The following is a 16,086-nucleotide window of genomic DNA, read 5'->3' as shown; positions in this document are numbered from 1 at the left end:
TCTTTAAATTACTGCATTTATATTCAATGTCCAATACTACTACATTTTATTATTAAGTAATGCTTGAAATAAGATCCTAGGAAAGGACCAAGAAGTAGGAACTGCAAACATAATTCACTCATGAGAAAGCTAATTAAACTTCGCAGATTATAGGCTGTTTGACATTGGAAAGGATCTTTGGGATTAATTTAGTTCAGTCTCTTCATTTGCAGATAAAGAAATAATGGTCTAGGGACACCCAGGTTGATGGGTGGTTGAGCATCTGCCTTCGGCTCAGGGCATGATCCCATGGTCCTGGTATCGAGTCCCACGTCGGGCTCCCTGCATGGAGCCTGCTTCACCCTCTGCCTGTGTCTCTGCCTCTCTCTCTCTGTCTCTCATGAATAAATAAATAAAATCTTAAAAAAAAAAAAAGAAATAATGGTCTAGAAAAGTTGAATAGCTGGTGGCAGAATTGGAGAGTAGAGCTATATCCCCTTGGTTCCTAGTCCACTGATTAATAAAGGATTCCAGAAATTATTATGGTATTTCTTAGAACTGGCACTTCAAGGATTTCCATGTGGATGGTGAAGAGAGAGCAACCTAAAACGTTTCTTTAGACCAAAGTTCTCCCAAAACCAAGTAAAAGGGAATCGACAAGTAATTTTTTCTAACCTAAAGAAGTTTCTTGCAGTTTTCCTCAAGGCTGTATGTTAATATGCACTGCAAATTTTCAAAAGAGTGATGCCAAATTTGAAAAACTTATTTAAATATGAAGCCACTTCCCCCCAATCTTGATCTAAGTTACACAGAACATATTTTGAGAATTGATATTTCAGACTATTGTAATTTTCTTACACAAACAGAACTTACTTTACCCAAAAAGGAGAGCAAATTTATTTAAATTATTCACTTAAAAAAAAAAAAAAAAGCCTGAATACTTTCTAAGGATTCTACCTGGTAAGTGGTATAAGTTCATTGCATGCTGATTGCTTTATGTGTATAAAAATATTTTCAAAACACAGCTTTGCCAGGTCAGCAAAGAACAATCAGGTGAGTATCAGTAAAAGGATTCTGAAGGTAGAGCCCTTAAAGAAAAACATTTAAGCTTTCTTTTCTCCAGACAATAAATATCATAGAGACATAGAGGCCAATTTCTGTTATATCTGATAAAATTTTTACCAGTGAAAAATTATTTTTCTAACTTGACCTCTTAACATTTAAAAAATGGACTGTACTATCCATTTGGATCTTTTAATGCTAAATACTACTTTGAGTGTGACCAGGTATTTTGCTATCAGTGAAAATAAAAAGCCAAATCTAAATTTATTAAAACATATGTTACTACTTATTATAGGCCTTTCCATGATTTTTCTTTCTTAGAAGCTAGTAAATACAATTACATTTACACTAGCAGCTTACATGGCATTTTGAAAAGTGGAAAAGTCGTCAACTTGTGATCCAAAAACGAGAAATCCTAACTGAGCATAAGCAAAGAATATTATAAAAAACATGATGGCAAATCCTACTATGTCTTTGAGACAGCGAGACAAGGTTGATGACAGCTGAGACATTGTCTTATTAAAGCTTATAAATTTGAATATCTGAAAAAGAACAAAGTTAATTGAAACAAGAATAATATAATTATTTAGAGTGAGTAAAATTAATTTCAGAAAAAAATTGCTTCAAATTAAAGGAAGTACTTAATGATAGGAGTGTTTGAGGATTTGCCCGCAATCATTGCAAGGCCAAGCTACTTTTAAAATTACTTTGTAGTTAAGAAAATCCTTCCCCTCCCCCCTAATTTGCAGCTTTAGTTCCTGTTTTGCTATCCAATACAGTAAAAAATATATCTGGTGTATTTAATATAAATTATAAATACCTTTATCCATGCAAAAAAGATGGTGATAGCAATTACATTGTTGTAATAAGTGTGCCAATATGCAAGAAAATAGAAGTCTGAATATTTTTCAGTATTTTTTAACAGGTCTCCAAGTAAGAGAAAAATTTGTACATTACAGTATATGTTGAAGGTAACAGTCACAAAACACAACTGAGTGGAAAAATAAGAAAAGTTAAATTAGAGACAATTTCTACTTCTAAATCTCCTGCAGCCTATGAACAGACACAGGAAAAAGTTCCCCAGAAGTTTAACAAAAAAGAAGGGAGAATTAAGGTGAAGGCTTTTACATGAATGGAAATAAACCTCAACTTAAGTTTATGATAGCATCAGGATCACAAAAGTATAAAAATACTGATCACCTGACCAACCTAATCTATCTGCCTGAGTCATGAAACACAAATTTATATAATATTCTGATAAGACTACATTTCTGCCTCATGTAACCATGTGATTCTTAGAAGCCTATTTTTATTTGTCTTTCATTCCAATGTAGTTGACAGGTAGTGTTATATTAGTTTCAGGTGTACTGTGTAGTAGTTCAACACGTCCATACACATGATACCTAAAAGTTTAATATCTTCTACCTTGCCACACTAAAAAGAATTTTTCCTGTGGGGGAAAAAAAAAAAAGCCCTTTGAGAGCCCTTTGACAATTCTTCTGGAAGAGGATTTCAGAACCAGGGTATGTCAGGCATCACAGCTTTCTAACTGTCATGAAAATCTTCCTTTAACATCCTTGGCCTGAAATGATCATAGTTAAACATTCAATGTCATGTTGTGTGTTAAATGCTAAATGAGGACACCAGAGATGTAGATGGAACATTTCCTCACTATGAGAAACTTTTTTTTTTTAAAGATTTTATTTATTTATTCATGAGAGACACAGAGAAAGAGAGAGGCAGAGACACAGGCAGAGGGAGAAGCAGGCTCCACGCAGGGAGCCTGACGTGGGACTCGATCCTGGATCTCCGGGATCACGCTCTGGGCTGAAGGTGGCGCTAAACCGCTGAGCCACCCATGCTGGCCAAGAAACTTTTAATCTCATTTTGAGAAACAAAACCTGTATCCTGGATTGGCTCTAAGTGTCAATAGGAGCGTAGAAGCCAGAAATGTTTGTTCATTGTTCCTAAGACTAATGTCTTGCCATCTGCCGACCTCTTTGTATTTTAGTACGTTCCAGTGATGAGAACTGGCAGTTTCTGGAATTTCTTTCAGAGACTGTCTCCCCAGTCCTGGTGTTCTCTGTACCTAGGAGCTACCCTCTGTTGCTCACTACCACCTGCCCCTCCTCTCAGTATTCTTTCTAGGCTTGATTTTGCATATTCTTTCAAAATTCAGTGTAAAGAGGAAAGTGGATTAAGGCAACATAGCAGAGCACATGTCCAAAAATAACCACAATTTTCAACATGAGGTGCTATAAGAAACACATTTTTTTTGAGGGGAGGGAGACCTGTACACATTAAATCCTAATACCTATACAATCACCTGTTCTTCTAAGTTTATGCTGATTATTTCAAGGATCAAATCAGGAAGGAAAAAAGAAATAAGACTTCTAGGGATCCCTGGGTGGCTCAGTTTGGCCCAGGGCGTGATCCTGGGGTCCTGGGATCAAGTCCTGCATCGGGTTCCCTGCATGGAGCCTGCTTCTCTCTCTGCCTGTGTCTCTGCCTCTCTCTCTCTCTCTCTCTCTCTCTCTGTGTCTCTCATGGGTAAATAAATAAAATATTTTATTTTATTTTATTTATTTATTTTTTTAAATAAAATATTTAAAAAAAAATAAGACTTCTTAGTTTTGGAAGCATACTAATGGTGTGACAGTTCTTTTTATGATCGATACTTGCAGCTTTTAAAGTAAGTCCCAGATGAACAGAAAATCCTGCTTTTTATACCTCCCTCCCTGGAGAGTTCAGATGTGATTCCCTCCAACCATACACAGGAATGTATACTTACCACCAAGAGTAGTAATTCTAGCCAGTTCCAAACACTTTTGAAATAGGCAGACTTAAATTCTCTTATTTTTTGGGCTTCTTGTGTTGTGAAGACAATAAGAAAAATACAAAATGTGATTTCACAGGAAGCAATGATATAATCATAGTAGCTAACGTATCTGAGGAGCTTCACAGAATAAAACTGCCAGGAAGTAATTATTCCTCCGGTTGCCGGGAATTCTGCCGCCAATCTGTAAAATTAGGTTGTGAGGGTGACTGTGCATTTATTTCAAGCATTTCGATTTCAGTGCCTAGCTCAGTGTGAAACTTCTGGGATGATGTGTACTGTAATAATCGGTTATTTTGTACAAAATATGTCCTCTTGGGATCATGTTGTTTAATACACACGGAATTCTAGTGCACTCACTTATCTTTTTAATGGCTCCGCTTCTTTTGTACTCTGAATATTCAGTGGCCAAAGACCAATGTACTTGAGAAAAGTAAGATGTGATTTTAGCCAGACATTCTTTCTACTCTGTGTTCAGCTTGCTTGGTCATAACAGGGAATACTATTTTATCTCCACAGGAGAATGAGATGATGTTCAAGAAAATGCTATACTGTTACTTACTGGTTTTTTTTTTTGTTGTTGTTTTTAAGATTTTATTTATTAATGAGAAACAGAGAAAGAGGCAGAGACACTGGCAGAGGGAGAAGCAGGCTCCATGCAGGGAGCCCGACGTGGGACTGGATCCCAGGTCTCCAGGATCAGGCCCTGGGCCTAAGGCGGCGCTAAACGGCTGAGCCAACTGGGCTGCCCACTGTTACTTACTGTTATTAATCAGTACTCCTCCCCCACCCCGCCCAGAATACATAATTCTTGAATATTTCAGAAAAGGAAAATACCCTCTCCCCCTTTAGATTATCAGAGACATGTCTTGCTTCTAAGGGTCAAGATTACATATTCTACTAAAACAAATGTTTCTTGTTTACTTTAGGCACACGATGTTGGATTCAAGGATCTACAGGCAAATACAAGGATAAAAATGAATTCCAACACTAAATTTAAAGGTTTTGAAGTTGTTCACTGTATGTCTAATCTTCTCTGTAACTTCAAATAACTAAGAATTGGCAGTAATTTAAGGAACCCAGTATCTCTATCACAATGTAATTATTCCGACTGTTACTCCTTTTTTTTTTTTTTTTTTTTTTTTTTTTAAAGTTTTTTTTTTTTTTTTTTTTAATTTTTTTTTATTTATTTATGATAGGCACACAGTGAGAGAGAGAGAGGCAGAGGCACAGGCAGAGGGAGAAGCAGGCTCCATGCACCGGGAGCCCGATGTGGGATTTGATCCCGGGTCTCCAGGATCGCGCCCTGGGCCAAAGGCAGGCGCCAAACTGCTGCGCCACCCAGGGATCCCCCGACTGTTACTCCTATATTAGCAAATACTGGTAGTGGAAGAAGGTGCTGCCAAAAAACCCCAAAAACCAGTTAAAGAGAAAACAGAACTGTTTGTTTTTGCTTTGCATGTAGTAGGTGTGGAATGGTGAGTGAGTGCAGTGAGAGGAATTCAAGATTTTGATCTGAAGTTGTACACTCGTGGAAAGGGAAAAAAAGAACAGCATTCAGTTCAGTTTGCCAGACATGTTTACAAAAGGAAAATCAATGGATAAAGTCTTAAGTAACGTGTTCCCATATAACTACTTACTAGGTATACAACCCGTTTAAAGTTTCAAAATCTGGTTTCTAAAAAGTAGCATTTAAGACAGAAACATAGAATAAGCAGAAACCCCGGAGACAGGAAAGCTGCACTTAGTCTAGTGTAACAAGGAGTTCTCCACATGATTTTAAGCCAGTTATCCCAATGTTTTTCCTCATATTTAAAACATAAAAATGATTTGTATTCTTCACTTTATTCTGAACAGGACTGTTGGAAAAAGTGATTAATGTTGGTAAAAAAGCTCTGATTTAATAAATTTATTTAAAAAATAAAAATAAAATCTTTTAAAAAACTAAAAAAAAGAAAAAAACTCTGATTCCCTGAAAGAAGAGAAAAAAACTATAAATGACATAATGTCCATTGGCTACTTAAGACAATCGATTTGTTTTATTCATTTTATTCATTTTTCCAGATTTTAAAGGCCATGGTTGTGTTTCACTGTCCCTGTTGAACAAAATCCCCTTATCAGAGTAGACACCAATTCCATATTCCATTCAGAGTAAAAATGTAAGACTCATGGGAGAGATGTAAGGCTCACTGAGATTTCAGTAGATACTACTGTTTGCTTGTCTAGTGGTCATTATCCCATTCCTCTTTTCTAACAGAACCCTGATTGTATCAGGTATCCACTCATTCCCAGATCACTCAGAGGAAGCTGATTCAACCTGATCCAATCATGGATTAATGGATCCATGGATCAAACAGATCCAATCATGGTAATCCTCTTTCCTTTGTCAGTGTTTGATTCTAGAACATGGGCCTAAAGCCAATTAACATGGTCCACGTTAGGCAAATGACCTAAGATCATCAGACTAATGGAAAGAATTTTTCTCTTTAGAGGGTTCTCTCCCCCTGCCTTCTCTTTCTCCTTTTTCTCCTCCACCACCTCCTCCTTTTCCTCATAAGGGAATACCTCTTATCATCTTCCCTGGGTCCAAATCACCTGGGTGTGTCCTTCTCATGTAATGATAGAAATGCAAGGGAACAGGTTTAAAATACAAACTCATTTCAAACTTCTGCTTGTATCTCATCTGTTCCCATTCTGTTGACCACATCCAGTCACAAGGCTGAGCCCAGCATCAGGAGCTGGGTGTAAGTGTACCTGGCCTTGGGTGGCAGAGCACTGCAAGGTTATTGTGCTTGTGAAGATGTGAAGAATGGGGGCCATTTTTGCAAATCACCACAGGCTCTAATCATTTCTAGGATATGGGCTATTGGTGTATATTGTTTGGAACTTATATTGTTCATTCTTGAGACAAAAATTAATAACTTAATGAAGAAGCTCATTCTGAAAGGACATCAACAGATTTGAATGATCTAGAGGAAGAAATCAAGACTAAATGTTAGATCTGCACAGCTGCAGAATGACAATAGGACTATATATCATTAATATAAAACATACTATAATTCTCCATTTTCTTGAATATATCTCAAAACAGTGAAACAATGAATATGATGTTGCTTTACCATAGTTTTCATTATTGGCATAACTACATTATATTTGAGGCTTATGATTTCTTTTTTTAAGTAGGCTCCAGGCCCAGTGTGGAACCCAACATGGTGCTTGGACTCATGACTGTGAGATCAAAGCCTGAGATGAGATCAAGAGTCAGATGCTTAACCAAATGAGCCACCCAGGCACCCCTGGGGCTTATGATTTAAATCTCAGTACACACACAAACTGGAAACCCTAATGAGGTATCTGGATGTTATATATGCATGCATGTATTTGAAATAGGCTACACACCAATGTAGGGCCCAAACTCATGACCCTGAGATCAAAAGTCCTCTGCTTCAGTGACTGAGCCAGCCAACCACCCCTTTGGAAGCTTTTTAAATTCAAGAGGCTAATAAAGAGGTTTTGAGTTACTTACCTGATAATGCAAAACAGGTTTACGTTAGCATTGTATAATGAAAAATCAATAAAAATAACTCTAGTCCCTCTTGTGATCCAGCTGTTCAGTTTAAGGTCAACGAACTTGTTTTTTGTTTCAGATTTTGATTTTGATAAAGTGAAAATAAATCCCCCATTTTGGTAAACACCAACAAATCCCCAGTGCCAAGGGGAGGAACTAGTAGGAGCAGCATACTTCCATCTGTTAGGTATAAAAAGAATAATGGAGAGACGAGAAAGCCTGACTGAGATGTATTCTAAGAATTTACGGTACCTTAAAAAAAAAAAAAAGCAGTATTAAGTTTATAAGTATTATAGTAGTTTTGAAGCAAGACAATGAGTTAAGGATTTAGTATGTTTTCATTTTTTAGTGTTTAGTGTGGACAACACACTGGACTAGATGCTATGAGAAAAGGTTTTAAAAAAATCCATCTGTTGCCTCAAGGAATTTATAATCTAGAAAACCATGACTGAGTTTTTTTTTTTTCTTTAATACATGTTTCTGTTGTCTTATGAGATCTTTAGTCTTTTTGTAGGACAAGAATATCAAGCACTATGATTCAGAAATACTGGTCTCCATACAGTAAAAGAGGAGCTTCGTAGTCTGTCTTCTACAGGTCATATGCCATGTATAAATGTCAATAAACAAGGGCTTTCCTACAATGTCTAGATCGTTAAATAGGTATTTTAATGAAAGTTCATAAATCAAAGTAAAATATGCATAACTGAATTTTGTTTCCATCTATTTATTTATTTATCAAGAACGAGCAAGCACACGTGAGGTGGGGAGGGGAAGAGGGAGAGAGAGAGAATCCCAAGTGGACTCCATGCTTAGTGTGGAGCGGGAGGCTGGTCTGATCCCCCAACCCTGAGATCATGACCTGAGCTGATATCAAGAGTCCCATGCTCAACTGAATGAGCCATCCAGGCGCCCCATCTTTTCTACTTTTAATTATGGGATATCAAAAAATAAAGTCTTGACTCCTCATTTAAGTCCTTGTTCGGTCTCCCCAAACAGGATTTGAATGATTTCCCAAAGGTGCACTGCACTGCTTAAACTAATTTTTCTATTAATATTAATAGTACTGTGTTTGTTTTCAGGAGGGGGGAAAAGTGATACCACTAAGAAAAAATACTCAGATTTAATGAAAATTCCATTGTATTTTTGAGTGTTTTCCACATGGTTGTTAAACTGGAACAAAAACATTTGTTACACCAATCCTCTCCTACTTCCAATTTTTTATGTTTTTAATTAGTGAATGTTACATTTTAGATAGACAAACATGCCCAGACTGATGCTTATTTTGGTTGTTAGGGAATAACAAGTACTGTAATTCCAAATCTGTGGTGTTAATTTTGGTATTTATTTATTTTTAAATATTTTATTTATTTATTCATAAGAGATAGAGAGGCAGAGACACAGGCAGAGGGAGAAGCGGGCTCCCTATGGGGAGTCCGATGCGGAACTCGATCCCAGGATCCAAGGATCATGCCTTGGGCCGAAGGCAGACAGTCTACTGCTGAGCCACCCAAGTGTCCCTAATTTTGATATTTAAATTAATTGTAGTTGTTTGTGGAGATTTTGGAATAATAGAATACCTAACAGATTAGTTTTCAGATTCCAATTTAAGATGTGCAATTGAATAACTGATTTATTTTGTAATTTTTCATTGAAAGAGTAGTATATAGTACTGTAGTATCTAAGATAATGTGTCACCATGCTTTTGAGTTTATTATATTTCTAAGAATTATACAAGCACTTTATTATTCTAAAGTATAACCAAAAACTTAACACAAAGAAAAAATGAGTCAACAAAAACTGCAAAGCAGTGATTAATCTTGGGGCTACAGAAGAGGTTGTTGAAGAAAAGCAATGTAATCATTGCTCATATTTATAATATAAACATTGACTAATGATTAGCAAAAATTAAGATCTAACTACAGGCCAAGAGAAATGGGAAGTTATGTGTAGAGGGAGGGACACAGGACAGACACCTTTTATGACGGAGACAACAGATACATATAACTGTAAAATCAAGTAACAGCAGGATAAGCACATCATTTAGAAATAGGAAGTACACCAGAAGAAATAACTAGAAGAGCTCAAAGAAGCTGCTTCTAGAAAATTGTATCATTTTGATAAATATTACATTAAAAAATTTGTTCCCTCTCCCTATGATTTTCATAGGATCATAAAAGCAATGATACCAGAATCTTCTGTATTAAGGGGAGGCAATGTCAGTGGTTTTGGGTTTTATGTTTTCAGTATAGACATGAGTGTACATCAGCATTAGCCTCAGCCAATTTGGAGAACACTGCTGTAATATCTTTAGAAGACATCATCAAATGCAATGCCTTCAGAGCATAACTGCTCCTCTTCCATATTGGCAGTAACACAAGATATCACTGAAGTGAGCCAGAGTGAGGAAGGAGGAAAGCAGCAGGGCACACCTAAGATACTCCCTAGGGGTCCCAAGACACTTTTGGGATGTGTTTGAGGGAGTCTGGTCAGAGACAGAAAAACTGATTGAGTATTGTAAAAGCAAAAATGGATGCTTTACCTTATGTCCAAAATGACTTAGCACTTCACACTCTGTTAGAAAAAATACTCTTAATATCCTTTGGTAATCAAAATAACACATTCACTCTTACTTTTCTAAACACCGCTCCTTCCTTTGATACTATTATTAAAATAGTCTCCTTACCTGTCAGACCATTGTTGGTATTATTTGGAAAAAATATATATTTTCCTAATTTTTTAAAAAACATACAATGGTAAGATGTTAGAAAAAGTTACATTACTTACTCAGTTTCCTGTTTAAGGCCAAATTCATCCATGTCTTCACTTTTAGAAGTATATTTATCATAACATTCATTCATCAAAGACTGAAAAGATGAATAGACTTTGCATGTGTTGTTGCGGACTTTTAGTTGACGAACTCTGGGGACTCCTAAAAGTATGTTCTCATAGTAGATGCGACTGCTGTTCTTTAAATCATACAACGTCTTGTTAGTGTACCATGAGTCCCAGTACAGACCTTCCAAAAGGGGTCCTTCCATAAACTTCATATAGAAAGATAAATGTTATAGGAAAAATATTTTCATGTCAATTGTATAAGAGAATCTACATTCAAAATGTTATCTTAAGACCATGAAAATCAGTGATTTTCAGGAGTATGAAAACTACTGACCAAGTCACCACTAGTATTAAAGGAAATGAATTCAATGATGATAATGAAGATGGTTAACATTCACTAAGCTCTGTGTACTATGCATTGCTCTAGCATTGCCATTTAAGGATTTTTAAAATTACAAATATTAATTCATTTAATTTCACAACCCTTCTTCTCTGTTTGAGGGTATATTGAAAACTGTCCCCAATACATGAGTATATAAACCCATAGTCACACACTCATGGTGTCATGGCCACAAATCATGACTTCCCCTCAAAGTTGTCTGTTCTCCTTTCCCACCAGCTCCAGTGGTGATGACTGCTACTCCTTCCTGGCTTTGCCCTTGTAAGAGATCCTAAACCCAGGATTCTGTTTTTTCTCTCCTGCATTTGTCTTGTCATTGGCCATGCATACTTCAAGACAGCACGATGAAAAAAAGCAGGGTGAACTCTATTCCTAGTCTTGGGGAAGATCTCCTTGTTCTTTTCTATTTCATCTGGCCTATACAAATGACCTCTAATCATCTGCTTCTCATCTCGAACTTCCCCTCTAACACTAAAGAAGGACCCTGCCTCCTTCCTAAGTTTCAGATTCCCAGCATGGCATTCATAATTTGACCTCTGTTCAATTCATAGTTTGGCCTGTTTTTTTAAACCTCATTTTCTATATTCCTATAATGCCAAACATAGCTCCATGTGTAGAATTACTTATAGCACATAACCTAAAACGCCCTCCTGGTATGCATCCTTGAAAACGCAACTGAATTGTAATCAACTCTGGAAAACCTTCCTATCTCTTCCTTATATGTCCTAATGTTTGTGAGTTGGTACCTGAAAATTCCATTCTCTTAATTGTTCTTTCCTAATAATGTGAGCATCTTGCTAAGTTAAATGTAATGGAAAAAACAAATCTATTCCAAAGCTGAAGGAGTTATACTCTCACATAATTAAAAACACTATAAAGTTATATTTTGCATATGTACTTTATTATTATACTTGATTGTATACTGTACACTACTGTAATACACACAGTACAGGGCTGTATACCAAAATTATATACATTTCACTTAATGGGCCATTTAAGGATTTTTTTAAAGTTTTACTTTTTTATTAATCTCTACACCCAAAGTGAGGCTTGAACCCATAGCCCGGAGACCAAGAGTTCCATGCCCTTCCAACTAAGCCAGTGAGGCATTCACACTTAAGGATTTTTTTTTTTTAAAGATTTTATTTATTTACTCATGAGAGACAGGCAGAGAGAGAGACAGAGAGACAGAGAGATAGAAGAGGCAGAGACACAGGCAGAGGGAGAAACAGGCTCTATGCAGGGAGGCTGACATGGGACTCGATCCCAGGTCTCCAGGATTAGGCCCTGGGCTGAAGGCGGCGCTAAACCGCTGAGCCACTGGGGCTGCCCCACACTTAAGGATTTTTTAAGAATAATTTTCACTGTATACAATTACAGTGTGACACATATCCTAACCTCACATAAGCAAGTCTACTATTTTCCAAATAATAATGTTAAAAAGGATAATTTTTTAAATTATGCAATGATAATGTTAAAAAAGGGATAATTTTTAAAATTCTAAGAACTCTGTTACAATGAGAGCATACGTTCTCAATATACACTGATTGGCTGATTCTAAAAGTTTAAAGGAACGATATTCATTTTTATTCATTCCTTCAACAAATGTCTCCAGTGCCTATTATGTGTGCCAAGAGTTAGTTTATGCAATACCAAAAGCTACTTCATTCTCAGTCACATGATACCTTACCTTCCAAAAATCAGTTATGCTGCGTATAGATTTAAAGTTGGTTCTTTCATCACCAGGCACAGAAGTGTCCAAAAATAAAGATGACATAACTTTGTTTAAGTAATACATATGTGGGTTTACCATCCCAAAAGTCACTAAAGAAAAGAATTTTTGTTTAAAAATTTATTTTTAAAAACTGTTTATCAGGATTAAAAATTAAATTTTGTTCCCCATTTTGTTTCGAAAATTCAAATTTTTTGACTAATTATAAAAGTAATTAAAAAAGGAAACAGAAATATACAAAACAGGAAGAAGTTGCTAGACTTAGGTTTAGCATGTATTCTTCAGATATTCCCATATGCCTACACATTTATAAAGAAAATAAATTTATTTTTACAGAAATGAGATCACATTATGCATACTATTCTCCAAGCTTTTTCTCTATTTTGAGTAGACAATGTAATGTAGTGAATAAAGCTATGGACTCTAAATTCAAACAGATAATGATTTGAATCCTAACATAAGGATGACATCTCCTCCCTCATAGTTTTGAGAAGTGAGGTAATGCATATGGAACATTTAAAACCATGTTTTGGCATATGATAATAATTTTAAAAATTAACTAGTATTTGTTCTATTTCAAGGGTAGGTGGGTAGGTTTTATAGCAGGGTCTTTCTTTTTTTTTTTTTTTTAAATTTATGATAGTCACAGAGAGAGAGAGAGAGAGAGGCAGAGACACAGGGAGAGGGAGAAGCAGGCTCCATGCACCGGGAGCCTGACATGGGATTCGATCCCAGGTCTCCAGGATCGCGCCCTGGGCCAAAGGCAGGTGCCAAACCGCTGCGCCACCTAGGGATCCCCAGGGTCTTTCTTCAGTATGACTATTTAGTCATATTTAGACCTATTTAGGTCTTTTTTTTTTTTTTTTGCTAGAAGCCTTTTAGTTTTTACCAATATCTATCTTCAACATTATTCTATAGCATATAAGCCTATGCCATACTTTATAATGTTCCATATTATTTCATTGTAAATACCAAAATGTTAAACAAATCCTGTCTTTTTTGTTTTTTTTTTTTTTTTTACAAATCCTCTGTTGATAAAGATTTAAGTTGCTTTCAGTTCTTCCTAATTATAAAGATTTTTTAAAATGTTTCTGAATAGTGAGATTTTGATTTTTATATTTTTCCATTCCCTTAATGTTCTGTAAGAAGCATTTAAAAACCAGTCTAAGTTGTCTTAATTTATAAGATCTAGAATTGTCTTTTTAATCAAGATCTTACTCAAACTCACTCCTACTCCAACTAGTTAGCTGATAACATAATTGCCAGTATGCAGGCCATATCAACGTGAGAGAAGTCTGGCCAATGAGCTTATACCTACTATTTGCTGGGTGCTCTAATGATGAGGTGCTCTTTACTACTGAGTCAGTCAATGCTCTTGACCCACAGAAAGGAGAAATGCAGATTGAGATGTTTTCCCAGTCTCCTTAAAGATTTGCATTGATCCATACATACCTTCTGCGACTCAACACCAGCATATTTTACTAACTGTGCAATAGGCCAGAGAAAGAACAAAGCAGACACCAGGACTAACTTCTTTGGTCTCGTGTGTAGAATGACCTATGAAACTGAGCAAATGTATTCACATGGCTCTAGCAGAAATCGTGTCAACATTGCCAAGTCAAGGGTACAATTATATTCAGGATAGAACTGAAAACTGAAAGGAACAGTTCAGTGTCGTCTATGAAAGGTTTTCATTACATCTGTGACCTCAGCAAAGCTTTGCCCTTTAAGAAATGGAAACAGTACCATCTACATGAATTAGAGGTAAGTCTAAAATGTGGTCGCTATTTTATTGCACAGGTCTTAGTCTGAGAGCCTATGGTTCATAAAGTGCGTGTTTTATTTTTCACCTCCACATAACGTCTTAGTTCAAACAGTGTCTTCATCTACATCTGCATACTTACATATACATAGGTTTATTAAAAAAATAAAGTAGAGTGCCAACTCCTGAAGTGTGGTTCTAATTTCTACTTCCTTTCTGTAATGCAGCTTAGGTTTCGGAGTCCCTGCGAGACACAAAACAAACTGGTTCCTTACATTATTACGCAGTTTATAATGTATACAAATTACGATGATGGGAAAACACGGCCACTTTTAGCTGATAACACTCTGTGAAGGAGAGCTCCAAGGGCTTCTGGTTATTTATTTTTTTTACTGTCACTTTTAGGAGGAATAATTACTAACATTTCTCACGGAGGGTGAGCGGGCGGTCACTTTACGACTCAACACTAATGAATTTTATGTATTACGTTTCCTCAGAAGCCCTGTCTGAAAGTGAAAAAAGCAAAATACAAAAACAAAAAAAAAAAACAAACAAAAAAAACCCCACCCATTTGTCCCTAGTCGTTTTCTCTACCGTCTACACTGCTGCTCGGGAAGGGCTGGATCCTGCTGGAGGAGGAAGGACCCCGCCTGGGTCTTATAAGGGAAGACTCCCCAGATCAGGAAAGGGCATCGCAGGAGGGCCTAGCGACGGCCTGTGTGCAGCCCGGAGCCTCCAACTCGAGCCCCGGCGCCATATCGCCTCCAAGCGTCAGTTTTCCCATCTGTGAAAAGGGACCGGTGTCCACCCCTCCTCACGGGAAGGCTGTGCGGGCTAAACGTGCTGGGAATCCTAGCTTTCCCGTGAGCACACACGGGGCTCCGCCGCTCCTTCCACGCTCCTTGCAATTGCAAGTCGGCCCAGCCCCACCACGCCTTAGGGTCACCCCTCACCGCCTCGGTGCCACCTCGACGCCTCCGCCATGGCGGACCTGGACAACGACGCCCGTTCGGCCTGCCCGGCTGGCCGCGCCTGCGCGTAACTTTGCGACGCGCGCTCCCTGGCTCCTGCGCCTGCGCGCCCCCTCACGCTCCTGCCCCGGCGCAAGCCGCGCTACAAGTGGCCAGCGCGCGTGCGCACCGAGGATGCTCTGGAAAGCCCGCGGCCGAGGCGGGGCTGGGAGTTGCGGCGTTTGTCTCTGGCGGAGGGAGACTCGGCTTCTCGGGCGAATCTGGCTTTGGGCCTGGGGTTGGTCGTAAAAATCGTAGTAATTAATTCTAGCGGGCTACTGTGTCTTGAACACCTTTTACATTTATTGGCTTGTTTAGTCTTCACATCCCCCTTCCTGAAAGGTAGGTGTTTTATCGTCATTTTAGGTCTGGAGACGCTGAGGCGCCGAGAGAGAGAGAAAGAGAGAGAGAGAGAGAGAGAGAGAGAGAGAGAGAGAGAGAGTCAGTGACTTACCGAAGTGCACAGGTGGTCGGGGCAGGTGTGCTGGACGCCAGAGCCCACGCCGGTTCTCGTTAACCGAGAGCTGCTGCTGGAAATAGCTTCCACCCCGCTTGCCACCCAGTGTGGCTAAAGAAGGCGATAAATTAAAGAAAAAAAAAAAAATTTCCAGCTCTGAAGTGATTAGGTCTTGGATGAGTGAGGCCAAACAGGAGACCTTGGGAGCCCAGACTCCTACCTGGCCCAGAAGCTTTGCAAAGATGGGGAACGTTTGTAAACCAAAAAAAAAAAAAAAAAAAAAAAAATGGCTGTAAATGAAGGCATCCAAAACCCCACCAGGATATGAGACAGGAGAGACTCTCATGTCGGAAAAAGGGAAAATGAAATGGAATTCAGTAGAAAGGCCCTAGGGCTGGCCAGCAAAGAAAAACCATCAAGCTGTTGGGGAAGTAAAAAAAAAAAA

At 37.9% G+C, this 16,086-nt stretch overlaps 1 protein-coding gene and 1 long non-coding RNA gene across 11 annotated transcripts in view; one reads left to right on the top strand and one right to left on the bottom strand.

Annotated features, from left to right (window-relative positions):
• PKD2L2 (polycystin 2 like 2, transient receptor potential cation channel) overlaps positions 1-15,220 on the bottom strand; it is a 34,179-nt gene extending 18,959 nt beyond the window's left edge. For 7 of the 10 annotated variants that reach the window (XR_005366719.1, XR_005366717.1, XR_005366718.1 and 4 more), the window contains exons 1-8: positions 15,128-15,220; positions 14,317-14,418; positions 12,371-12,504; positions 10,230-10,486; positions 7,404-7,697; positions 3,833-4,061; positions 1,862-2,032; positions 1,402-1,583 (exon numbers count right to left, since the gene is read on the bottom strand). Coding sequence is in view for 6 of the 10 variants with exons in the window: in XM_038552265.1 (XP_038408193.1) it covers positions 1,402-1,583; positions 1,862-2,032; positions 3,833-4,061; positions 7,404-7,697; positions 10,230-10,486; positions 12,371-12,504; positions 14,317-14,418; positions 15,128-15,158 (1,400 nt within the window). In the remaining 4 variants the exon portion in view is untranslated. The remainder of the gene's footprint in view (positions 1-1,401; positions 1,584-1,861; positions 2,033-3,832; positions 4,062-7,403; positions 7,698-10,229; positions 10,487-12,370; positions 12,505-14,316; positions 14,419-15,127) is intronic. The other 3 variants (XM_038552268.1, XM_038552269.1, XM_038552270.1) reach the window with 2 other exon arrangements.
• A 73-nt stretch (positions 15,221-15,293) lies between these two features.
• LOC106559473 overlaps positions 15,294-16,086 on the top strand; it is a 30,359-nt gene continuing 29,566 nt past the window's right edge. The window contains exon 1 of the long non-coding RNA XR_005366721.1: positions 15,294-15,526. This is a non-coding gene — a long non-coding RNA (uncharacterized LOC106559473). The remainder of the gene's footprint in view (positions 15,527-16,086) is intronic.

Source organism: Canis lupus, chromosome 11 (assembly GCF_011100685.1).
Source record: "Canis lupus familiaris isolate Mischka breed German Shepherd chromosome 11, alternate assembly UU_Cfam_GSD_1.0, whole genome shotgun sequence".
NCBI lineage: Eukaryota > Metazoa > Chordata > Mammalia > Carnivora > Canidae > Canis > Canis lupus.
Note: the sequence above shows the minus strand (reverse complement) of the source record. Positions and strands in the feature narration are given on the sequence as shown.